Source organism: Primulina eburnea, chromosome 10 (assembly GCF_022965805.1).
Source record: "Primulina eburnea isolate SZY01 chromosome 10, ASM2296580v1, whole genome shotgun sequence".
Classification (NCBI taxonomy): Eukaryota; Viridiplantae; Streptophyta; class Magnoliopsida; order Lamiales; family Gesneriaceae; genus Primulina; species Primulina eburnea.
Window position 1 is genome coordinate 2,480,932 of NC_133110.1, and position 24,984 is coordinate 2,505,915.

Sequence of the window (24,984 nt, forward strand, 5' to 3'; positions counted from 1 at the left end):
CTCAAATTAAATATCGAAAGATCGATTATTTGTTAAAAATTAAGTTCAGTAAAATTATGCAAGTATGTATTAATATAGAACATATGAAATAGTGAGAAAAGCAATAAAAAGATGAGAGAGTATAAATATGAGACCCCGGCCTCAATTTCCTAACCCGATACTACTTATTGCAATTTTTTTATTTGTTATGCTAAAATCTTGATCTTTTTTTCCCTCGCATTTTTTCCATAATTCGACTTATATACGCACATGTGTATCTGATACAAGTCTATACATGCATAATTCTAGCTAAATTCTACATACAAAGCTGAAAACAGAGACAGGGTGGCCGTGTGAGAAGGGATCCGGATCCCCTACGGTGGTGATAAGCATTTATCACAGCAAATGATGTTGTGCTTATATGATTTTTTTATTTTATTTTATTTTTTTAAATTTTTTCCCTCTTTTTTTCTCTTTTGTTTTCCATCTATTTTTCTCCGTTTCCTTCATTTTTTCTTTATTCCACAAACATTATTCACATAGTTTTATATAAAATAATATAAACATTTGAATTCTTTTCTTTTATGTTAAATTAATAATTTTGTGCATGTATTATAAGAATAAATATTATAAAATCAATTTTACCATATAAGAATTAATATTTTTTTGACTTAAGATTTTACCTACTAAAAAACTTCTAGATATCACCAAAAAGAAAGTTGATCGGTGGACGGAATTGCAAAATTATTAATTTAACATAAAAGAATTAAAATTTTTATATTATTTCATATAAAACTGTGTGACTAATGTTTGTGGAAGAGGAAAATAAAATGGAAGAAAATGAAAGGAAAACAAATGAGAAAAAGAGAGGAAAAAAGGTGGAGAAAAAAAGAAGAATTAAAAAAAATAACCACGGTCCGGGTCCTGTCGTTACATGATTTTATGTTTACGTGTACTGGTATTATCCATATTTTTCAGAATATTTTTAGTGGACTAACAAATATTATTTAGAGAGAAAAAATGTATTAGTGAAGAGCAACATAAAATCAGGAGGATAGTTTGTTAACAAGGAAGCACGAAACCTACGACGTGCGTGCACTTTCATCGCATCCATTTCTCTTCCTGTCGAAGCTGCATTTGTTTGGATCGTGGTCGAGGAGTTGATGGTTGATCTGGATCCCAGGAGTCGCCGAATCGTCGAGTTTCAGGAGGGAAATTATATTCATATATACAAGGATCGATGGCGTATAGAAGAAGACATGGTATGGGAAGATCATCCACCTACGTGATGCCGTCGGACGACGACGGAGATGTGTACACAACGTCCTCTTCGCTGGCGGCTCAGGCCTTGAAGGCATCCGCCGCGAATTCTGACTCATCTCGCTTCAAAGACCACCCCAAGGTTCAATTCTCTTGCTATAATACATATAAAAATCAATCCTGATATGTACATTATGTATACATGGAGGCAGATGGAGGAGTTCTGGTCCCTTTATATATGTGTTTGATTGATGTCGTTTATATAAATAGGGAGGAAGTCATACGTATGATTACACATCAATGGGGAGTTCGAACGAAGACGGCGGCCTTTGGGGTGTTCTAGCCAGAAAAGCTAAGTCAATTCTTGAGGATGAAAATGCCCATCATTCCAAATATCATAGCGATAGCGTAACATGGCGGCCAGAAATGTTAAATTCCTCAAGGATCGAACAGGTGAACGATGACATCTAGCTCTTCCGAGTTAAGGTGGACTGACATGCTACCTTCACTTGTTTTTGAAGCCACATAGTTTTATACGTATTCCGAGGTAACTTGTTGTCTAAGCGTCAAAATCATGCTGTGATCACGTCTTTTGTTTTTTTTTCCTCCTGTAATTATGTAGGCTGAAATGTCTACAAGGCTGGACAATCCTACACTGCGTAAGAGACTCGATGCACTTGCATCTTCGATGAACCGCATTGGTGACTCCATTGGGAATGCTTTGGAGGTCAGATTAGACCAGTTGTTCTTTGTTTATGTGACCCTTGTAGATATCAGAATCCTACTTCAGAATTTTTTATCTGGTTTTGTTAGAAACAAAGATGAATACTTTATCCGGAAATGACATTCACACACCATCTTATTTTCTATTTGACATTCTTTGGTGGCAATCTTAGAGTTGAAATGATATCAACCACAAAAATACCATAGCAAATGTCGTTTTATTGCCTTAATTTCACCATTCTAGCTAGGGAATAGACGCCCTTAAAGATTCCTGAGTTGATTTATAAGTCAACATCTAATTCTCATGGTTTTCAGGAAGGACGCACGATTGTTGAAAACAAGACAGCAGATTTAATCCAAGAAACTCGCAAACTACAGTTAAGAAAAAAAGGAATCAATTTGGAGGAACTCAACTTTGAATCTGGTGCACCTGGTTCATGGAAGCAACTAACGGAATCGCCAAATCAAACCAGCCAAGAAGATCAGCTCAAGGCATCTCGCGACGTAAGGTTGCCATATCTTTGGTCTGCTTAAATTGTAGTATTATGTTTCTGTTTAAGAGTAGGAAATGTGAGCCATTAAGTATCAGTTTCATTACCTCAAAGTGACAAATATAAGTTAGCAGATATGCTACCTGTTTCATACAACAGAAGAGACGTTTTTAATCAACTATTAATTAAAGCAACATAATCCAAGCACTGTATATATACTGACTTTGCTTTATTTGATGCAACTTCAACATCAAAAAATCAAAATGTAAATCCAATATTTGTTTAAACGTATTTAAACTTGGGTTTTGGAGACTAATTTGAAACACAGTTAAAAAAGATACAGGGTGCATAATGTCATGCTTCAATTTGTTGGATTTTTCTTGCTCTGCCAGTGTTGAAATGCATTGTACACTACAATTTCGCAGGTGGCAATGGCGACAGCTGCCAAAGCGAAACTACTTTTGCGAGAGCTGAAAACACTTAAAGCAGACCTTACTTTCTCAAAGGAGCGGTGCTCTCAGCTAGAAGAAGAGAATAGAATCCTCAGAGAGGCTCGCGAAAAAGGAGTTAATCCTGCTGATGATGATATGGTATCTTCATTTGTTCCCTTTTAGAACTCAAAGACTTATGCATGGACGGACCAAATGAATCAAAGACTAACTTGACGTTTTCGGTTGATCTATAATTCGTAACTTGAAATTCAAAACTTTATTCTTGTTGTCCAGATACGCCTTCAACTGGAGACACTATTGGCAGAGAAGGCTCGACTGGCTCACGAAAATTCCGTGTATGCTCGCGAGAACCGCTTCTTGAGGGAGATTGTGGAGTATCACCAACTCACAATGCAGGATGTTGTGTACCTTGATGAGGGAAGTGAAGAATTTACAGAGGTCATTTCTCCCATTCCTGTGGTGTATAGGACAACACTCTCTATGTCTCCACCATCGCCAACATCTCCAGCCTCGCCTACCGCGATTTCCTGCCAGAAAGGAAGTTCTGCAAGCTCCCCCCACCTCATAGAGAAACAATAGATATCCCCCAAGAACCCAAACTCTGCCAACTACAAAGATTACAATCGATTAGTTTTCTTTCTTTGACCATTTCATCGTATTCTTCTATTATTAAGTCTTCGATTCTTTGGTTTGATCAAGAGTGACGTTACACCTATCCATTCTCTTTGTCCCTCTTTATTATAATAGGAAAACGAGCTGTGTATTAAATGTGAAAGCCAAATTGTAGTTCGGATGGTAGGATATGTAGTATATCTAACAAAAGGTCAAGTGTTTAATTTTTTTCTTACTTTACATATTACTTGTCCAGTATTATTTATTTAATGAACGTTGTTTGTAAGCTACCACATCTTCTTTAATTTTATCCAAAACGTACCAAAAAAGACAGCGACGGCGGTTTCTCAGTATTATAAAAAATATAAAAAAATAAGTATTGTGACTATTTTAATATGATTTCTCGCAATTTATATCTTTCGATACATACATATAAATCGTTTATAATAATAATAATAAGCATGGAAAATAGAAGTGTCAAGAACTGAATAACAGGAGCTCAACTCAAATGAGCTAATGAAGAATATTTTTTCAGTTGCACAAAATAACCGTCCCTACATTGTATTTATATAGGTAAGCTAAGAAGCGTGATCCTAAACTATACAAACGTGTTTTCATTATATTCAACACTCCCCCTTCAAGCTTGGTGTGAATGTGAACAACAAGCTTGAACCAAACATTTCTATGTGCCATGCAACAAGCTTGAATTGAATTGGTACAACTCCCCCTTCAAGGTTGATGCAGATCATAGACACCTAGGCGCCCAAGTAAGAAAGCATGTGGAGTCCTGCCCAATCTCTTTGTAAAAATGTCCCCAAGTTGTTGATGTGTAGGTACGTATTGTGTGCATATAGAACCGTCTTTGATCTTCTCACGGACCAAATGACAATCAATTTCAATATGTTTGGTCCGCTCATGATAGACTGGATTTGCACCAATGTGGATGGCAGCCATATTATCACAAAACAAAGTTGTAGGACTTTGGACAGTAACTCCCATGTCACGGAAGAGACCAACAATCCAGATTATCTCACAAGTTGTGGCAGCCATAGCACGGTATTCTGCCTCGGCAGATAAGCGTGAAACCGTGTTCTGTTTCTTGGATTTCCAAGAGATGAGAGACTCCCCCAATTTAATGCAATACCCAGTGACAGAACGGCGAGTCATAGGACAAGCAGCCCAATCTGAATCGCAATAAGCAGTGAGAGAAAAGGAAGTAGAGGATCGCAACATGATACCTTGACCTGGATGTTTTTTAATATATTTAACAACACGAATGGCAGCCTCCAGATGAGACTTCTTCGGGGCATGCATGAATTGGCTGAGGGATTGGACAACATAACATATGTCAGGCCGAGTTATGGTGAGATATATCAACCGACCAATTAAACGCTGATATTCATGTGGGTCGGTCAGTAACATATCTTCAGAAGCATGCGTACGGTTGGTCTGTAAACTAGAATCCAACTCATGGCTAGTTGACTTTCTATTCTGTTTCATAGGTGTGTCAAATGGTCTTGCCCCTGCCTACCTGTATCAGCAATGAGCTCCAGAGCATACTTCCGTTGATTAAGGTAAATACCTTCCTTGGAGCGGGCAACTTCAATGCCTAAGAAATATTTGAGAGTGCCAAGATCCTTAAGTTGCAATTTTGAATGAAGAGATTCCTTCAGCTGCTGGATGGTTGTGAGACTACTTCCTGTGATGAATATTTCATCTACATACACGACAAGCAAAGTAATCGAAGCATCATCATGTTTAAAGAACAGGGAGTGATCATATTGAGACTGACAGTAACCACACTCAATCAATATATTAGAGAATTTCATATTCCATTGCCTAGAAGCCTGTTTCAAACCGTATAGTGACTTATTCAACTTGCAGGCTTTGTTTACTCCCTGGACTTTGTATCCTTGTGGAAGTTTCATATATATATATATATATATATATATATATATATATATATATATATATATATATATATATCTTCATTCAAATCTCCTTGAAGAAATGCATTGGTGACATCCAGTTGGAAGATGGGCCAATTCTGAATTATGGCCACATTGAGGAGACATCTAATCGTGACAATTTTTGCGGTAGGAGAAAAAGTGTCATGAAAATCAACGCCTGGCTGTTGAATGTATCCCTTTGCCACTAAACAAGCCTTAAATCTCTCCACACTCCCATCAGAATTGAGTTTAACCTTGTATACTCATCTGCAGCCAATGGGTTTCACTTGTGGTGGTAAATCAACCACTGCCCATGTGTGGTTTCTCTCTAGAGCAACAAGCTCTTCATCCATAGCAGCACACCATCTAGTATCAGTGATTGCCTCATGGTAGAATTGAGGTTCCTTAACTGCTGACAAGGCAGCTAAAAAAGATTTGTATGACTTGGAGAGGTGGTTGTATGTGAGATGGTCAGCTAGAGGATACATACAAGCAGGAGAATTGTGTTTGTGAGTGAAGGAACAAGAATAATCATGTGTCCAAATAGGTGGAACTGTGGTCTGGGTGGACCTACGTAATGGGACAACTTCTTGTGGAGAATTAACAGTGGATGGTTCATTTAAAGGAACATTCATCTCTTGTTCTTCGGTGACAAGTGAGGGATCCAATGTAGAGGAAGAAGGAGGAAAAATGGGATTAGAGTGACTGACATTAGCAAAAGGAAAGATGTGTTCATGAAAAATCACATCTCTGGAAATGAATGTTTTGTTTGATTGAAGGTTGAGGAGTTTATACCCCTTCTGGACATTTGAATAGCCAATAAAGACACAGGGAATGGCTCGTGGGGAAAATTTGTGGGGTATAGGTAGGGCAGTTGCATAACACAAGCAACCAAAGGTTCTCAGATTATTGAAGGTGGGTATTTTGCAAAATAAAAGTTCAAAAAGGGATTTATTTTTCAGTAATGGTGTAGGAGCTCTATTGATTAAGTGCATAGTGGTTAACACACAATCGCCCCAATACCTGAGTGGTATGGATGACTGAAATCTGAGTGCCTCGCAACATCAAGGATGTGTCTATGTTTTCTTTCGACGATGCCATTTTGTTGTGGTGTATATGGACAAGAGCTATGGTGAACCACGCCCAAGGATGAAAAAAAAGAGCCTGCACTCAGTTTTGAAGAAGTCAAGAGCATTATCGGTTCTAACAGCTTGAATGGTTTTAGAGAATTGTTTTTCGACCAAAGCAAAAAACAACTTAATAAGCCTACCCACATCTATCTTAGACTGCATGAGATAAACCCAAGTGCCCCTTGTGAAGTCATCAACAATTGTAAGAAAATACCTTTCACCATTGTAGGTGGGAGTATGAAATGGACCCCAAATGTCCATATGGATTAATTGGAAAGCAGAAGAGGACCTGGACAAACTTGCTTGTGGAAAAACTAACCGAATTTGTTTCGAAACAAGACATATGGAACAATGTGACAACGAATCATTGTTTTGTATAAAGGGCAACAAATGCATTCTGGATATGGACATATGTCCTAACCTTTTGTGCCAAGTATCAATGCTAACATTTTTACAAAAATAAGTAGCAGAACACAAGTATAAACTGTCCAATCTAGGTACAAAAGTATGAAAATTGTAACTATCCTTCGGAGGTGACTTTGAAATTGACTCCGAAGCAAAGTGGTATAATCCATGTCTTTCCTTACCAATCCCCATTACTCTCCCAGTCTTGAGGTCCTGAAACACACAAAAATGGGGATAAAAGGTGACAAAACAACTATGAGCCTTGGTGAATTTGGACACGGATAAGAGATTAAATTGAAAGTGAGGGATATATAGGACATGCTCGAGTGTAAAAGACTTTGTTCTGAGCTGAACCAGTCTTATTGACACAGGCTTTACTACCATTTGGCAATCTTACTGTACTAGTGGAGTCCACCACAGACTTAGAACCTTGCAATAAGGAGGCATCACCAATCATGTGTTCATTGGCTTTTGTGTCAATAATCCATTCGGAATTAATAGTGTGTGAGGTAGTACCTGCCATATTAACCACTGGTGCACAGTCATTTTGAACGTTGTGGCTGTTCAAAAGTTTCAAGATTTCAGCATACTGATCAGGGGAAAATAAGGATGAAGTTCCAACCACTACTTTTGGTTGATCAGCAAAATTAGCAGTACCATCATCTACAAAATTGGCATCTCCTGTCATTCTTCGTTGTTTCCCGGGGTCTATATATGCCTTCTTGTTCAATCCCTTATTCGGAGCTTTATATAATTTGTGCACGAAAGATAACCAACAAGCTTATAGCAATATTCCTTGGTATGTCCACCCAAATTACAATGATCACAAAATAAATTGAACCTTTCCTTAACTGAACTTCCTAACTTTGTCTGGTTAGTGTAGAAAGCTGATGTTGGAGCTTCAACAGTAGACAAAGCTCTATGAGATTCCTCCTGAGATAGCAATGAAAAAGCGTGCCCAACCATAGGTAATGGACATATCATTAAAATTTGGCTCCTTATATTCATGTAACTTTCATTGAGTCCCATCAGGAATTGAAGAAGCCTCTGCTGTTGTTCATGCTCCACATATTTCTTAGCAGCATCACACTCACACGAAGGTAATATCACAAGTGCTGAATATTCATCCCAAAGTTGCTTAAGCTTGCAGTAATATGCTACTTGGGTTAGCCGTCCAATTTCTCTGTGTAATGAAAAGATACGCGATCCATTGATTTTGTCAAATTGCTCCTTTAGATCGGTCCATACGGCTGAAGCATCTTACGCCTAGATTATTCCACTGAAAATTTCCTTCGAAACTGTATTCATTATCCATGACAAAACAAGTGCATTGCATCGTTCCCATTGAAGGGAGTTTTGGTTACCGACTGGAGGCCTCGGACAACTTCCATCTATCAGTGCGATTTTATTCTTCGCCCGTAGTGCAATCAGCATCGCTCTGCTCCAAACACCATAGTTTTCCACTCCAATTAGCGGATCACTGACCAAATTTGTGCCTGGAGTATCAGATGGATGAATATACAATGGATCGTTGAAGCTGCAGTTATTTGCCATCAGCTCGGAGGAAATTACGCACAAATCTGCTTACGAATCTACTTACGAAGCTACGTAATTGATCAATTGAAAAAAAAGCCCTAGGATGAAACCTATTGCTCTGATACCATGTCAAGAACTGAATAACAGGAGCTCAACTCAAATGAGCTAATGAAGAATATTATTTCAGTTGCACAAAATAATCGTCCCTACATTGTATTTATATAGGTAAGCTAAGAAGCGTGATCCTAAACTATACAAACGTGTTTTCATTATATTCAACAAGAAGGATAGAACAACATGAATTAAAATAAATAAATAACTACTAATAATCCAAACACCATAGTTAAAAGAAAATAACAAAAAAAATAGTGAGAGTTTATTTAATGTAACCGTTGGATAAAACCAAAAATAATTTTATAATTTTCAATTTTAATCCTATTATAAGTCAGTTTGCAGTCTTGATACATTAAGTTGAAAACTCACTACTAAATCTGCAAATTCACTCAAGTGTCTTAATAAATATAATATAAATTAGAAAAAGACACAATTTACCGTATCAAAAAATGTAAATTTCCCGTACTAATACAGTAATACTTAATACTCATAGGAGGGAAGGAAAATCTCGGCCATTATATATACACATCACTACAAAATAAGTTGTTAATTTTAATATGAGAAAAATTTGTGTCAGACGTCTCATGAGTCGTATTTTGTGAGACAGATCTCTTATTTGGGTCATCCATAAAAAATATTAATATTTATGCTAAGAATATTATTTTTTATTGTGAATATCGGTAATATTGACTCGTCTACAGATAAAAATTCGTGAGACCATATCATAAAAGACAATACTCGAATTTTATTAATTAACAATACAACTCTACTGCAATTATCGAATAAATTCTCCCAAAATATATATATATATATATATGGTGTGTAATATAATTTATGAGGGATATTGGATTTTCCTGCAAAATGGGTTGCCCTTGGGTGTGGATGAGCTATTCCTATTAGCTCCGTCGTGTTCAGTTGACCTCCAGAATCCCACTCCAATATCCCCCGCCTCTCAAGAAATGCCGGCCCGGTCCGCTTTTGTGTTACCCTCTGCAATCGAGCTGTGAGTACCAACTCCAACCCCTCGTCTTACTCTGTCTAGTTGTTCCTAATGGAATGATACGCTGCTTCTGTTTGTACAGTTACCCTCCACTAGTTTCTCTTGATTCCCGCTCTCACCCTCTCAAGTTTTTATCCCTTCAGCATTTCTTGGTCGGGACAGGTTTGTTCGATTATGGCCTTTTGCTTTTTCTTTTTTTTTTTTATCATTTTTTACTTGATTGGCAATTTGTGCTCAATATATTTGAGCCGCAATATCTTTAACATCCGAAACATATCGTGGGTTTTGAAAACCAACACTGTTGGGAGTTAAAAACCGAGCTTTTCCAGAGTACTACTTATGTATGGTTCACTGACTTGCTTTTTATATTACTGATCTCCATCTACTTTGCAGGTAACAGGAACCAAAAGATTTCTAGACTTAAGGTTCGGTTTTGGGAATCCATAAGATCGGGGTAAAGTGTTTGTTATATGTATTGTGGTTGATATATGTTGGATTTTTTATATGGACTCTAGAAAAATTCTGGCTATAAAAAATTATTTTCAATCAAATCGAAATACAACAGAAGCGATTACATAATTTTATAAATTATAATCGAGCATATGAATATAAAATAATGATGAATTTAAACAAAATGTTTACTAGAAAACTAATATCATGTAGTTTTTCTCCCTTTTTTTCGTGAATATGAGATACGTAGAAACCACAGCCTTCCAATACGATTCTTTCTATCGACGGCTGTGTGTGCACACTCAAAAACGCAAATACTAGAAATCAAAGTTATTATTTTTATTCTCTACTATATTTTGGAATCAAGAAAAAGTTGTGTTTTCGAAAAACTATTTAGGATCCCATTTATAATTATTCAAACCAATAGTCCAAATCATAAACTAATTGGGATCCCAAAAAATCGGCCACTATATCTAGGATAAGGCCAAAAGATTTGATTTGGTTAGAATTTTATTATCTTAAATATTTTAAAACTCCTTTTAAAAATCATAAGATTTTTTAGGATTTTATCAAAATAAATTAAAATATCATTTTAACTTATTTTTATATATTAAATAATATCTAAATTTTATTCACAATAAATTAAAGATATTATCAACAACTTTTGAGTGTTGACATACTAATCCAAATAAATAATTTTCTCATAATGATTATTTAATAAAATTAATATCTCATAATTAATTATATTTATCTCCAAGTATTTGAAGTTATGGAAACAATTTTTCCATATTCATATATGATTTCTAAATTGCATTTCTAGCTCGTCATTAATTTGGAAAGACGTATTAAGGACCATTGACCTATAATTAGAAGCTCCAATAAATTGGATATATAATTAATTTATATAATTTATTAATTCAATAATGACTGAACTAAAAATATGGAATTGCATTCTTTTTCATAATGAAATATCTTGCTCTACAAAATTGAGTAGTCCATTGATATATTCATTACATATGGATTAATCTTCAATAGACAATTTGTAACTGAAACTAGAATTTTCCGTTTACCTTATTAATTACTTCTTATCCTCATTTACCATTAATTATTATCCTCATTTACCATTAATTCACTAGTGAATGGTTCAATTTATAATTTAATTATAAATTAGTTGGGCTCAACATTCGGTTCCAGTATTAACAAATGAGGGGATGTCTTTCTACTTATCGTAAGAAGGAATGGATTCCATGTCTGCGGATTCATATTCCTAGCCATTCATTTCAAATATAAATGCTTTAATGGCATTATCCCTGACAATGTTTAAGGGCACTATCCCCAACAATATATCAGCTGTAGGTCTATTAATTTTATTTTGGTGCCTGCTGCTATTAGCTTGAAAGACTAGGCTTCGAATAATTTCTTGGATAATCAGCTAGACTGAGAATGGCTGGCAGATGTTATTTTTACTGTAGTAACCAATGCATATTAATATCAGCTAAACATGCTATGATCAATAGGATGTGGACAAGATGAATACTTTGATGTGCTTCATGTGTTAGGAATTTGAAGAACAATACGACACAAGTTATAGACCCACCTTCCACAGCCGAAGAAGAAGAAGATACATTACCCGAAGAATTTGTTATTGTTGAGAGAACCCAACCTGATGGAACAGTTGAGCAGATTATATTTTCATCCGGTGGTAGTGTCGATGTGTATGATCTTCAAGCTTTGTGTGATAAGGTGATTAAGCCATTTTTTGTGGGTACTTGTTATTTTCCCTCTTGAGGACTATTCGTTGTACACTAAATCTTTGGACACAATTGTTTCCATGGATGTAATTTTGGCCCTTGTTGGCCTCTTTCTTTCTGCTCCTTTAAAAGAGAGGCCGTGTCTGCCAATATATAATGCTTGCTGTGTGACAACAACAAAATGGGATCGCACACTTGAATTTTGCGGCCATGTTTCACAATATGAAAAGCTAACTGTACTTCCACTTCAGCTTTTCGTTGATTGAAGCAAATTTATTGACAAATCTTGTCATGAAATGTATTTTGCGTCTGTGCAATCTCCTTTTGTTTTCTTGTTGCTTTGAATTCATACAGTTTTTTAATTGGAAATCAGTTCAGAAATCTACATTATATTATGGAGGTCCTCTTTGATTGACTTTATCTATTTCTGTTTCAAACAACTTAAGGTAGTGTACGCCAGAAAGTAGTGGTAAAGGCCTGTTCAGTTGGCGGTTTGGTCATATATAGTGCATAGAGGGTTGTATTCATTTTTCCTTCACCTCTTCCATCTCTTGAAACTTTTGAAAATTTTAGCATTTTAGAACATTTTCTTTGCGATATTGGCAACAATAAAATTTGGTAAAAAGTTAATCGATATAGTGATTTCCATAATGGGTTTCACAGGTTGGCTGGCCTCGGCGACCTTTGTCAAAGCTTGCAGCAGCTCTGAGAAATAGCTATATGGTTGCTACTTTGCATTCCGTGAGCAAATCAGCTGGCGAAGGTACTTAGTAATAGGATCTTTCCAGGTTAAACAACAAAGATTTTACGGATAAATCTTTACTAGAAGTATATTTCTCATCTTTCCTGCAAAATTCATTTATAATCTATGGAAATCTGGGTACTCTGGCATTCTATAAACTGAGTGACGACATCTTACGTACTCTGGCTAGTTATTTAGCAGAGGGAAAAGAACAAAAGAAGTTGATTGGCATGGCTCGGGCTACATCTGACCATGCTTTTAATGCAACAATTTGGGATGTTCTTGTTGAGCCTTCCTATCAGGTAGTCTCATGATACTAAGCTAGAAGGAATCCCTTTAGCTAATTTGTTAGAATTTTTGCTTGGAAATCTAGTCCTTCGCTACTTGAGCTTGGTGATTATGAATGCTTACTTGTGTTTTAGGGCCAAGGACTTGGGAAAGTCCTTATCGAGAAGCTTGTAAGGTCACTTTTGCAACGGGACATCGGAAACATTTCACTTTTTGCGGATAGTCGAGGTAAAGCGCCTCAACAAACACCTAATAATCAATCTTGTTTGCACTGAGCAACCTGAGGCAACAAAACAATCAGGAACAAGTACTAAACATGTTTGTTTATTGTTAGCATGATATTTGGTTCTTTAATATTTTATGCAGTTGTGGAGTTTTACCGGAGCCTGGGTTTCGAACCCGACCCCGATGGCATCAAAGGCATGTTCTGGCATCCAAAGTATTAGCTTGTTTTGAATTTTACAGGCTTTCCTCATCTGTGTAAGTTATTTGACTACGGGCCACGAAATTCGCTTGGAAACTTGTCCTCGTGTTACATGTACAAATCGCAATGTACATTGTATTTGAAAATGTCATATTAGTAGAAACTAATGCGTTTCTTGTTTTTCCTCAAACACTACGTTAGCCAAATCCGATTTCTAGGCTGATTGGGAAGTATTTGAAATTATAAAAAAAAAATATATGTAAGTTATGAAATGTATAAACAATTTTTTTTAATCCGAAGTTGGTCCAAATTTAGGTTAATAAACGTATATTTATTAAAAACAACAAATCCTATACCGTGGTATAAAAGCTTTGGAAATCTATATCGATTAAATATTTCACGAAATAAAAGTATTTCTCAAAAAGAAAATATTTGTCAGATTGTAATATTCAAATAGGTAGGGAAATGAAAAACAAAAATTTGTTTGAGACCGTCCTATGGGACGTATTTGTAAGACAGAATTTTTATTTGAATCATTCATGAAAAAATATTACTTTTTATTGTGAATATCAATAGAGTTGACTCATCTCACAAGAGACCTATTCAAAGAAAAATGAAGTTCAAATGATTTTTATCTAACGGTTTGCTTATTTGTAATTACGACCCATATTTATATTAAATTTCATTTTTAATCTTATATTTTTTTTTTATCCTCGGAGTCGAGCTACCTCTACGAATAAGGGAAATTACTGTTTATCATGTAACTTTTTTATTAGAAATTTTGATGTGATATTATACATGTTGACGTCGTATTAGTATCACATCAATGTTATTAAAATTGTAAAAAAATAAAAATAAACTGAGTTTGACCATAAAAATACCAAATATTTAATGGAAGCAATTTTCCCGCAATTGGGTTAAGCCCCGTTCTATAATTTTATCGGGTCAGGCACAGTAATTCGGAGAAAGGCACAAAACCATCCTTCGGTTAACGATTTTTATTTATCATTCAATAAAGACAGTCTGCAGAAGAAGAAGAAGAAGAAGCCGACGGCTGGCAGAGGGGAAGCAATCGAAAATGGCGATGGTTTGGCTAGAAGCAATGCTACCTCTGGGGATTATAGCGGGGATGCTCTGCGTTATGGGAAACGCGCAATACTTCATCCACAAAGCTGCCCATGGCCGCGTCTGTACTTCCAGATCCATTCCTCTCTCGTTCTTTTCGTTTTGCATCAATTGAATCGTTCTGATTAATTAATCGTATAATCGTGGCAGCCGAAACACATCGGGAACGACGTGTGGGATGTGGCCATGGAGAAACGGGATAAGAAGATCATGGAGATTCTCTCCTCTCATTCCCCTTCCTGCTAGATTATCCGCTTCGTAAAAGGTTTCTGCTTTTCTCTTCTTCTTTTAGGTTGGCAAACTGCCTTCACTAGTAATCACTGATAGTCATCTGAAGAAAATTTTAGAGTAGCGATTGATACTTCGTTACCTAAGAAGCTAAGTGCTTTTTTCGATACGGTTGGTGGCTTGGGGAAAGGTCTTCGTGTTTTTTTCGCGAAGAAGAAAATTTGTGACAGAAAATTCTTGTATCTTCAATTTAACCATATTCGCTTACATAATCTGAGATAAACATTCAATATCTTCAATTGCATTATTATAACCATTTACTTCTTAGGAAGTGATCTCTTTGAGGCACTTATATCACATGGTTTTGTGTTGTTAAGAATGCCTATTAACTGCCCGTGGAAATTTCTTGCCAAAAAAAGTTCCCAGTTTTCGTGGGTTGTGGAATGACAAAGGTGTAGGCTTTGCACCATGTGAAGTTTGCTTGAAGATAAATAATTTGAGATGTGAGAAAATTGAGGAGTTGATCTTTCCAAAAATTTCCACTCTTCCTTGATAGAAAACTGATAATAGATGATGATGATGATGATGATGAGAAGTTCTACGGTTATAGTTCAAGGTTTTTCATTTAAATTTCCTAGATCTTGGCCCTTTCAACCTCTTTTTTTTCCGTACGTTACTTTCAAGAATAGGTTTAATTTAAAATCAGGTGCAGCGCCCATTTCTGGACGTGACTATGCCATGTAATTTATTTCAAGCATCGCAGCCCCCAAACTCAAACATAGTTCTCAGTATCCGACTTTATCAATCTTCGTTTGTTTTGGGTGTAGCAGCAATTCAATCTTAAAGCTTCTCCATTCTCACGGCTTAAATCTTTCTTCTTTTGTTCCACACGGCAAATTCAGATTTGTATTGTATCCTGAAATCTGACCTTGCTGCATCATTCTCTTTCACCTCAATATCTCTCTGTTTCAAACCATTCTTCACTGCGGCGAAGATTTAAATAAATCAGAGGAAGTTTACCAACTTTTCTAGAAAGTGCAACACTATTTAAGCCTCAAACAAGTAATTTAACTCTATTTATATAGTTATCAATAATTAAATTGTCAGTGTAGCAGAAGTGTACCAAATTTTATGGGGCCAATAATACCATAAAGGAGAAAAATATTGGCACAAGAGATGAACTTTCCAAATCTTAGCCTGGAACAATGAATGTAATAAGAAATGATGTATGCAAATTCTAAGATATCTGAGGCAATTTGGCCAAGCAGCAGAAGATCCAAAAGCAGCGGCTTCAAGAAGCAGAGGAGCCATGCATGAGGGTGTCTTTGGCTAAGGGGTCTGGGGCAACCTAAAGGAGACCAAAATCCATTAGCGGTGGTTAAGATGGTTTTCCAAACTATCTTAAGAAATCTTACAAAACCATTTAAAGGTTTTCCATAGCTCATAAAAACCCAATCCATACACCAACTTAAGCATCACCGTTAGAGTCCAATGTTAGGCCCACGATTCTCTCTCCTTAAAGATTTCTCTGTTTCTCTTTCTTTTTCGTTAAGTTTTACTATACTGCATCCCATCTCCTCTGTTAATCTATATATATGCTTGTTTGTTGGAATTAATTACCTGTTCTTTTTTTTTTCTGTCACGGTGATGCAGGTAATGCTGCGGGGAAGCTTCTTTCAAATAAAAATATTTTACTATACTGCATCCCATCTCCTCTGATAATCTATATATATGCTTGTTTGTTGGAATTAATTACCTGTTCTTTTTTTTTCTGTCACGGTGATGCAGGTAATGCTGCGGGGAAGCTTCTTTCAAATAAAAATGAGGGCCAGGTTCTCGGTCTGTGGACTTTTATGTGAACTACTTTGTAGTTGTATTTTCTTGTGTTAATTGCGTTGGGAAATGTTAATTGGTGGCGGAACATGATCTTATGATAATGCCTGAATGCTTCTTTACATTTCAAATATGACCATTTCTTTCATCAATCTGTCTTACAAGATACCATGATTTTTGTTATCCACTGTCCAGGAACTTGTTAACCGTAAGCCGTTTATCAAGAGCAAACCTAGAAAATTTTTTGGGGACCGACTCAATAGATTCGTTAACGGGGTGGCGGAGTGGTTGTGATCACTTACACGTTGGATCCTACCCCTTAATTTGCTAAATTCAATAAACAGGAACCAAACCTATACACCCATCTCCACAAGCTTGTGACTCATACAGAACCTTGTTAGTTGTGGTTGCATTAAGTAACCGCTCAGCAATTGCAGAAGAAAATGCCCAAGTGCGTTGGAATTTGGATTGAAATATTTCATTTGTAATGAAAGTTTTGATTTGACTATCAAATTGAACGATGGATTTGGAACGACATCTATCATAATTATAATTACATCTATATAGATTAGCAAATGATGAATTTGAAATACACCTAACATAAATCCATCAAGTAATAAATAGATTTCGAATCCAAATTCATCCTGGATTTGAAATTTATAGCTTCAAATCTTTTCATCCAAGTACAACATAATGTTGTATTTGTATTAGGTCAATTGAAATCCAAGAATTTAAATTTAGTTTCATTGTTTAATAAGTTAAAAAGATGAATCTTAAATTCATATTTTATTTATTACACTATAATAATAATGAAGATATTAATTAGAATGAATTTCAAATGTTTTAAATATTCTAATGATTTGAACTTAATTGTGATAAATATAGTTTAATGTAAGTAAGTATGAAGATGGATTTGAATTTCTTTTACGTAGGCTATCCAAACAATGAAAATTCCATTAAATCCATAGCTTTCATTTTTCAATGTAAACACAACCCATCCTAAAAGAGTGATTCTATTATGTTCAGATTCTCATAGCTTCCATTGTTTACGTTACTTGTGGAATATATGCACAAATAGAACTGTGTAATGAATCCAAAACCTTATTTTGGACAAATCTACACAAAAATTGTTGGAGAAAAAAACTTTCTACAAAAATTTATAATTTTGTACGAAGTTTATTTTATTAACTCTGTGAACCAATAATTTCGAAATTGTCCCTCTATATCCTTTTATTTTCATTGAGTGGAATTATTTTTAGAAATTTACATCCGGTTTTATGTTTTCAGTAACATAAGATATTTTATGTTATAATTATTTATGAAATAATATGGATATTTTATTTTCTATTAAAAGAGGTGTAAAAATTGGAATTTGAATTTTAACTCACCAAAAAAGTCGAAGTGTTCAAAATATATAAATCAATTGTAACTTAAAACTTGAGAAGAATTTATAGATCCTATTACCTTTTCATATGGTTTCGATTTTTATTTTCGAGAAACTGGAGCAAAATTGTAAGTCTTAGATTTCCGAATTATGATCTACAAAAAGACTGTCTGAGTTCGTGATTCGAATGACAGTTTAAAAATCATAGTGGATTTCAGACTAAAATCAACCACCTTCAGACATCAGCTACAAAAAACAAGTGGTGGTACTAAAAAATGCAGTAGCGTGACAAGTAAATTTCCTTCATCACAGAGACTAGAAATCCACTGGTTTCAGCCAAAATGCACACTACTGACAAATGAATCAAATATGAATGATTTTCTAAGAGTTTAGCTATATTATATACACCAACAATAATCTCTATACTTCCCACATCACAACCCAAAAGAATTAACAAAACAATGGACTAGACACCTAACTGGTCTGCAATCAGAATGCGAGAATTCCAAAATATACTCAGGGTACATATTCGGTCTCGAGCGTTGGTTGAGTCCTTGTTCCGGTAGCTGCTGGTGCTTTAGTGCTTCCAACGGTGGTCATATGCAAAGCCTCCCCCACATCTGCTGCCCTCTCCATTCGATGCATTTTCTTCCTATGTTTATACTTGCCTAGCCACAGGCTCATGAGTCCTAGAATAATTAACAATGCAAATCCTCCTACCACTGACCCCACAATTATCCAGACCTTGGAATTGTTACTCCCTTCCTGCTCTTCTGGAGTACCACTAATTTCTCGTTGTGGTGGTGGTGGAGGGGAGGAGAATGGTGCAGGAGCTGGGGAAATTGATTCCACTGCAATAGAGAAGTGCCCCTGTTGGAATGTTGTACAGATATTATCTGACAACACACTAGAGAAACTAACTGAACCGTTTAAATCAAATGAAGCACACATGGGAACTGATCCTTCTGGCATGGACTGTAGTCCCAAAAACTTGATAGATATGGGTTGACCAGAGGCCTTGATATCCAGTACAGGCAAGTTTCTGGCCATAAGATCCGCAGCATCATAAGCTAGAAGGCCCAATATTGGCGACAAATACGTGTAGCCAGGAAGGGGGTAATATACCATAGACCAATTGCCCAGATCCTGGTAGACCAAAACAAGCCTCTCAGTGTAAGGCTGTCCCTTAACACCCTTGGGAATCTCAAACTCCTTGTACGTACTAACACCCTTCGTCCTTAAGCTACCACTCCGGAGTCTCATGGCCGAAACCTGAATCCCAGAGAGATTAGAAGGGACAGCTCCATCATAAACAACACCGGTTCGTGGACGCACAAATGCCTGGTACGCATAGTCTTGGAGGAGAGCATCTAGTGCCCGTGCATTACTAAACAATGAATTAGAAGTTGAAGACAGAGGTGATTGAGCTCCAGTGACTCTCAGCAACAAGAATAACAACACAACAGAAAGACGAATCAATACCAGACCTCTAACAAGTCCCATGGATGGATGCTTCTAAAATATCAAACTAATGTGAGCCAAACAAATGTAGTCGATCCAAATCTAATTTCAAGGCAAAAATGCCGAAAGTCCGCCAGCTGGCAATCTGAATGCCAAAATGAACCTTAGATCCTAAAAGATCAAGCGAGCGAAGAACAAACTCCCCCACCTATCCTTTAATAATAAACAATAACAGGATCAAGAAACTTCACAGTCACACATCACAGGTTACCAAAGTTCATACAGAATCTTATTCCATGATCGTTAACCAACAGTGACAGTAGGGCAAAAGCTGCAAAGTCTTCCAAGACAGTAAAGCCAAGAAGAGCAACTTCGAACCGTTGGAAAGCAGCAGCAAATCTCACAAGCACTTTTAAGTCCCTCACCCCCTCTCTCCTTTAGAATCTTATACCATCACCATATTTAATACTATAAGCTAAATAAAAAAGAGAATCTACTGCGTCAAAAATTTAAAAACATAAAATAAAAAAATAAAGAAAAGAAGCCTCTCTTCTTTAAAGAAGTCAACGAAACTCAAAATAGAATTTATAATTCCCAAATCAAGAACTCACCAACTCAACCTGTGATTACCGTTCCCCCACTCCAAGTTGCAGCCAAGCCCGCGGATTCTGTATCTTTATATAAAGATACATATAAACCCTAATCCGTAAGCGACGCGGCGCACCAACAAAATCACGTTTCCCTCCGGATAAAAAGGAAAAGAATATACCCAATAGAGGAATGACTGAAAAAATGAATGGAAAAGAAACCCAATAAGCGGACATAACAAATTCCCCGAGAAACGTAAGCCCCGGAATCACCTCACTCACCCAATGAGATCCAATCTTTTTTCTTAGATTTTTATTTTGCGAAAAAAGGGGAAAAAATCCAAGAAAGTGCGTATATTTACAAAAATCAAAACAGATAATGATCACTTAACTATCCTAATCGGCCTACAAATAAAAAAATTGCTCAATGCGTCACCTTCCAACACGCAAATCAAATCATTATATCTATCATCATGGTATAGATAAAAGAAGTAGATTGGAGTGAAAAAGGGTGGGTTTAGAAGCAAAGATAGAGCACAAGAGTTGCTGGGTAACGTACAAGTGTGCGTGAAAGATGTCCGCAGGTGGAAGATGAAGTGGTGGAGAGAGGAAAGTGACGGAAGTAGCAAAGACGAGACATGAAAGCAAAGTGAAAGATAACTAGAAGAGATTAGAGACAATGCACTGTACAGGTAACAGCAATCGTGTTAGGGAAAATAAGTTGACAAGAATGCATATCTTCTATATAATTATTTTTTAACACCACCACTCTAAATGGTTTATCTCTAGGTCAAAGCTAACGTCGATAAATAAAATAGTAAAATATTGATTATTTATGTTTTTATAGTTTTTACTTAATTTTTAAGATGAAAATTACAACAAATATCCAAATAAACACCACTTTTCTGGTTTTTCCAGTTTTTTCGGGTTTTAACCGGTTTCCGGTTTTTCCGGTTTATTTCGGTTAAACCGGTTTTCCGGTTTTTTCCTTATCTCCGGACCGGTCTGGAGACCGGTTCGCGGTTGAACCGGTCCGACCGGCCGGTCCGGTCCGGTCCGATTTTGAAAACAGTGGTCTAAATGATGAGTGAGTCTTATGTGAGACTGACTCACGGATTATAATCTGTGAGACGGGTCAATCTTACCCATATTCACAATAAAAAGTAATATCCTTAGCATAAAAAGTAATACTTTTTCATGGGTGACCCAAATAACAGATCCGTCTCACAAATACGACCCGTGAGATCGTCTCACACAAATTTTTACCTTAAATAATTATCTCTAGATCAAAGAGAATATCAACCTATCTCATAAATATAATACGAGACAAACACGATGATAAACAAACATGAAAACGTTCGTAGATGGCTATGGTTTCAATTAATAATAGAATCGGTATTGTATCATCTGATATTAATTTAGTTTATGTTCCGATTGAATTCAAGTTTTAATTGAAATTAGTTCTTTGTAATTTTTTAATGGAAATAGATAATAAATAAATTGTGAGAAGAGTCACAAAACTAATTATCTAACAATGATATTATAGGGTTAAAAAAACAATGATATTATATATTTTTATATAAAAAAAAAAAAACAATGATCTTATATATGAGTATGTGTTTATCCTTTTTAGGGGAAATGTGTGAAACTTAATTCATGGAAATCAAATAGTTTAAATTATCTATTTATATATACTATATTATTAAATTTAACATCTCATATTAACTAATTCTGGTACGATAAATATTTTTATTTAAGTTGGTTGATGTGAATTTATTAATAATTTTGTGCATCTTTATTTTTTTCGATTTTCTCCAACTCATCTCTGATTTATCTAAACATTCAAACTATCTAAGCAAATCTCATATAATCACTAATATATATTTATCATATCTTAATAAAATTATATATATATATGTGTGTGTGTGATGCGATAAAAAAAATCACACTCAATTAAATACTTTGAACTGATTATCACGAACCAATTTCTTCAATAAGTGAATCATACCGCTCCAAAAATATAAATGGGTATCAAAGAAAACAGGTGAGACGACTCCGCCCGGAAGCGAAGCTACTCCGACGCTTAAGTCAGTATAGTGTTTGAAAGAAAAATACAAGACTAGCGTAAATAATCGTAAATGAAAGCGCCTCCTGATTAAGGTCAAGAACCCTTTATTTATAGGTATAGAGTCTTAGATGATATAAAATTTTGTAATATATGGTAACTAGATTTTTGCATATCCATGCAATATTTGTAATATTTCTTAAAATATAATTGATGATATGATATGATTTTTTATCATATCATCAATATATGTGTGTGTGATGAGAGATTATTTGAATTCTTCGATCTGATTTTAGCATCAAACACGATTTAATTTATCGGTGATCAATTTATTTTTGAATACTTCAAAAAGATGAATAATTGTTGTTCAAGGTTTTTATAACAAAAAAAATTAAAGATTTATTCCACCTTCTTTATATTCTTACCCAATCGAACAATTATGGTTAGTGTTGTAGAAATTATATGAAGAAAAAACTTGTGTGTGAGATGGTTCTCACGGGTCATATTTGTTGAGACGGATCTGTTATTTGGGCTATCCATTTGAAAAGTATTACTTTTTTGCTAAGAGTATTACTTTTTATTGGTGATATATAGTAGAATTGACCCGTCTCACAGATTACCGCTCCGTGAGACGGTCTACATGAGACCCACTCTTATATTAAACCGTGAATAGAGACAAAATAGATTACTTATTTATACAATTTGTAATAAACATTTAATTTATGTTAACACTTTAATCAATAATCTTAGAAAAATAAATATGAATTTAGTAGAATTTACTAAAAAATTATTTGGCTTTAAAATTAAGTTTATTAAAACGCAAAATTGGCTTTACCCGGATCTTATATCAAGTAAGCAATTTATAATGGTAAAACCGAATTATCTTCTTTCTGAAAACATCTGCAGAACATATTTTCCTCATCCCATCCCATCTCAGTTTAGAGTAGGTCTCATGTGAGACCGTCTCACGGATATCAATCTGTGAGACGGGTCAACCCTACCCATATTCACCACAAAAAGTAGTACTTTTAGCATAAAAAGCAATACTATTTTATGGATTACCCAAATAAAGATCCGTCTCACAAAATTTGACCCGTGAGACCGTCTCACACAAGTTTTTGCCCTCAGTTTACCAATAGTTCGTGTATCAAAATATATTTTACTCAAAAAAAAAAATAAAAAAATATGTTGGTAAATTTATCTGTTCTATGACTCCATTAAAATATTTGAAACGCGACATAAAACAATTCATTTTTTAGAACTTTAAATTTTAATACAATTTTATATTTTTCGTATAAAAGTTATTCAACGAAAAAAAAAATAGGTACACGTACAACACGTGTCAGGGCAGCGAATTGTGGTTAAAGTTGAGATGCCAAAATTGAAAATTGCTTAATTTTGATGTTATAGTCTTTTTTTAATGGACAAAATTATTCATATTAAAAACCAAAAAAAATATTATAATAAATTCACAAAAATATAACACTATGTCAATCTTTATTAAATTTAACTACCATATTTCACACACTTATTTGGTAAAAAATTTGCGTGCGATTGTCTCACGAGTCGTATTTTGTGAGAGAGATATCTTATTTGGGTCATCTATGAAAAATATTATTTCTCATGATAAGAGTATTACTTTTTATTGTGAATATCGATAGGGTTGGCCCGTCTCACTGATAAAGATTTGTGAGACCGTCTCACAAGAAACCTACTCCAATTATTTTGGGCCAAAAGAAAATCAATAATGACAATATGATACCATATGAGGTAGATTATTAAACAATGACCCGGGACATTCCTGGGTATCATATGTATACAACTATTTTTTTTTTATAGAAAAATATATTTCGATTTTTTTCTTGAGATCCAATGGTATGAATCTGATGAAATGGCAAAGTGTTATTTTATAGCCTCAATTTCGAATGTGCTGCCTTACCCAAAAAAGAAAATTTGGAAACACAAGTGAGGTGTAAATGAGCGTGATCGAGTTGAATATCAAGAAAAATTTGAGTTCTGAACTTGTAGTTAAAAACATTTTGCTCGAATTAGTTCGAATTAAAACTCAATTTCAAACTTCAATCACGTTTATTATTAGTTAACGGACAATCCAACAAAATAATTTATCTTTAAATTTGGTTCGTGAAATCATAGTTTCGTATTTGAATATCGGTTCGATTAGACCCCTATTCACATGTCACTATCCCTCCATCTCAAATTTCACACCCCAACTCTACGCCCATCAACACACGTGAATTTTGATTGAAAATTAGATGATGAGAACGTGGACAATACAATGGCTGATGAATTTGGCTATTTCCTCGTAAATTTGTGCATGCACCCACAGCACCATGGCGGCGCGTTGCTTCTTCAGCACTAAATATATTTCATATTACATCACATTAATTAAGAAAAAGTTTTCCCAAGTTAAATCCACAAGTTTTTTTTTGTTTTCTTTAATAAACAATTGTAACAATGAAAGGGAAACATGGGAGTGAAGACTGTCGTTGTCGAACAATATACTACGTTGAAGCTGTCCCATTCTTCCTTCTATGTTTCGCTTTATCACTTACATGCATATGGTTGGGCCATACCCTGAATTTATTTGGATTATGGGTTGAAAACACATCACGTACTTTTTACACGAAATGATTACATTATCATCTTGTGTACATCACATTATATGAGATAAATTTTAAAAATTATCAGATTAAACGATATGATCATGCAATCATCTCGTATAAAAAGTGATGTGTATTGTGTTTTCAACACAATAGACGATCTAAAACCAAAAATCTGATATCATCTCATTAGTCAATTTTGTTATATGACTGTATGATCATATTCAAACTCAGGAAAAAATATTAATTTTATGAAATACAATCGATAATTTACGTGAAATCGACTCATTTATTTTCATTTTGATACTCAATGATAGCCTTAATAGTTGTAATATAATATACAACTTAAAGACTGTATTAATTATGAGCAGAGG

The 24,984-nt window shown here is 35.1% G+C and overlaps 5 protein-coding genes across 6 annotated transcripts; 3 read left to right on the plus strand and 2 right to left on the minus strand.

Moving 5' to 3' along the window:
- The first annotated feature begins 1,002 nt into the window (after positions 1–1,002).
- LOC140803603 (uncharacterized) lies at positions 1,003–3,691 on the plus strand. The gene is made up of 6 exons (XM_073159507.1): positions 1,003–1,381; positions 1,510–1,692; positions 1,862–1,966; positions 2,278–2,466; positions 2,879–3,043; positions 3,179–3,691. Exons 1-6 carry the CDS (start codon positions 1,220–1,222, stop codon positions 3,482–3,484), a joined length of 1,110 nt encoding a protein of 369 aa, XP_073015608.1. The 5' UTR covers positions 1,003–1,219; the 3' UTR covers positions 3,485–3,691.
- A 4,036-nt stretch (positions 3,692–7,727) lies between these two features.
- LOC140803670 (uncharacterized) lies at positions 7,728–8,555 on the minus strand. The gene is made up of 2 exons (XM_073159571.1): positions 8,366–8,555; positions 7,728–8,251 (listed from the first exon to the last, which is right to left on the minus strand). The coding sequence occupies exons 1-2, from the start codon at positions 8,553–8,555 to the stop codon at positions 7,728–7,730; spliced, it is 714 nt and encodes a 237-aa protein (XP_073015672.1).
- A 908-nt stretch (positions 8,556–9,463) lies between these two features.
- LOC140842448 (histone acetyltransferase TAP1-like) lies at positions 9,464–13,488 on the plus strand. The gene is made up of 8 exons (XM_073210369.1): positions 9,464–9,654; positions 9,734–9,813; positions 10,045–10,105; positions 11,661–11,844; positions 12,516–12,615; positions 12,796–12,896; positions 13,017–13,110; positions 13,249–13,488. Exons 1-8 carry the CDS (start codon positions 9,467–9,469, stop codon positions 13,326–13,328), a joined length of 888 nt encoding a protein of 295 aa, XP_073066470.1. The 5' UTR covers positions 9,464–9,466; the 3' UTR covers positions 13,329–13,488.
- Positions 13,489–14,248: 760 nt separating this feature from the next.
- On the plus strand, positions 14,249–16,644 carry LOC140842450 (NADH dehydrogenase [ubiquinone] 1 alpha subcomplex subunit 1-like). Of its 2 annotated transcripts, none has more exons than XM_073210370.1 (3): positions 14,249–14,492; positions 14,582–14,696; positions 16,448–16,644. In XM_073210370.1, the coding sequence occupies exons 1-2, from the start codon at positions 14,385–14,387 to the stop codon at positions 14,675–14,677; spliced, it is 204 nt and encodes a 67-aa protein (XP_073066471.1). In that variant the 5' UTR covers positions 14,249–14,384; the 3' UTR covers positions 14,678–14,696; positions 16,448–16,644. The 2 variants fall into 2 exon arrangements, with proteins under 2 accessions (XP_073066471.1, XP_073066472.1); XM_073210371.1 differs by lacking the exon at positions 16,448–16,644 and adding an exon at positions 16,313–16,364.
- Positions 16,645–18,392: 1,748 nt separating this feature from the next.
- On the minus strand, positions 18,393–19,379 carry LOC140803671 (uncharacterized). The gene has a single exon (XM_073159572.1). The coding sequence runs from the start codon at positions 19,377–19,379 to the stop codon at positions 18,393–18,395; it is 987 nt and encodes a 328-aa protein (XP_073015673.1).
- Between the last annotated feature and the right edge of the window lie 5,605 nt (positions 19,380–24,984).

Excerpts from the sequence above, each read along its gene's own strand:
- LOC140803603 (XM_073159507.1), top strand. The coding sequence starts at position 1,220 with ATGGCGTATAGAAGAAGACATGGTATGGGAAGATCATCCACCTACGTG. Across the intron at positions 1,967-2,277 it reads CCATTGGGAATGCTTTGGAG|GAAGGACGCACGATTGTTGA; the intron begins GTCAGATTAGAC and ends CATGGTTTTCAG. Across the intron at positions 2,467-2,878 it reads AGCTCAAGGCATCTCGCGAC|GTGGCAATGGCGACAGCTGC; the intron begins GTAAGGTTGCCA and ends ACAATTTCGCAG.
- LOC140803670 (XM_073159571.1), bottom strand. The coding sequence starts at position 8,555 with ATGGCAAATAACTGCAGCTTCAACGATCCATTGTATATTCATCCATCT. Across the intron at positions 8,252-8,365 it reads TTGTCCGAGGCCTCCAGTCG|CCGTATGGACCGATCTAAAG; the intron begins GTAACCAAAACT and ends AAGATGCTTCAG.
- LOC140842448 (XM_073210369.1), top strand. The coding sequence starts at position 9,467 with ATGGTGTGTAATATAATTTATGAGGGATATTGGATTTTCCTGCAAAAT. Across the intron at positions 9,655-9,733 it reads TTACCCTCTGCAATCGAGCT|TTACCCTCCACTAGTTTCTC; the intron begins GTGAGTACCAAC and ends CTGTTTGTACAG. Across the intron at positions 12,897-13,016 it reads TTGTTGAGCCTTCCTATCAG|GGCCAAGGACTTGGGAAAGT; the intron begins GTAGTCTCATGA and ends CTTGTGTTTTAG.
- LOC140842450 (XM_073210370.1), top strand. The coding sequence starts at position 14,385 with ATGGCGATGGTTTGGCTAGAAGCAATGCTACCTCTGGGGATTATAGCG. Across the intron at positions 14,493-14,581 it reads ACAAAGCTGCCCATGGCCGC|CCGAAACACATCGGGAACGA; the intron begins GTCTGTACTTCC and ends TAATCGTGGCAG.
- LOC140803671 (XM_073159572.1), bottom strand. The coding sequence starts at position 19,379 with ATGGGACTTGTTAGAGGTCTGGTATTGATTCGTCTTTCTGTTGTGTTG.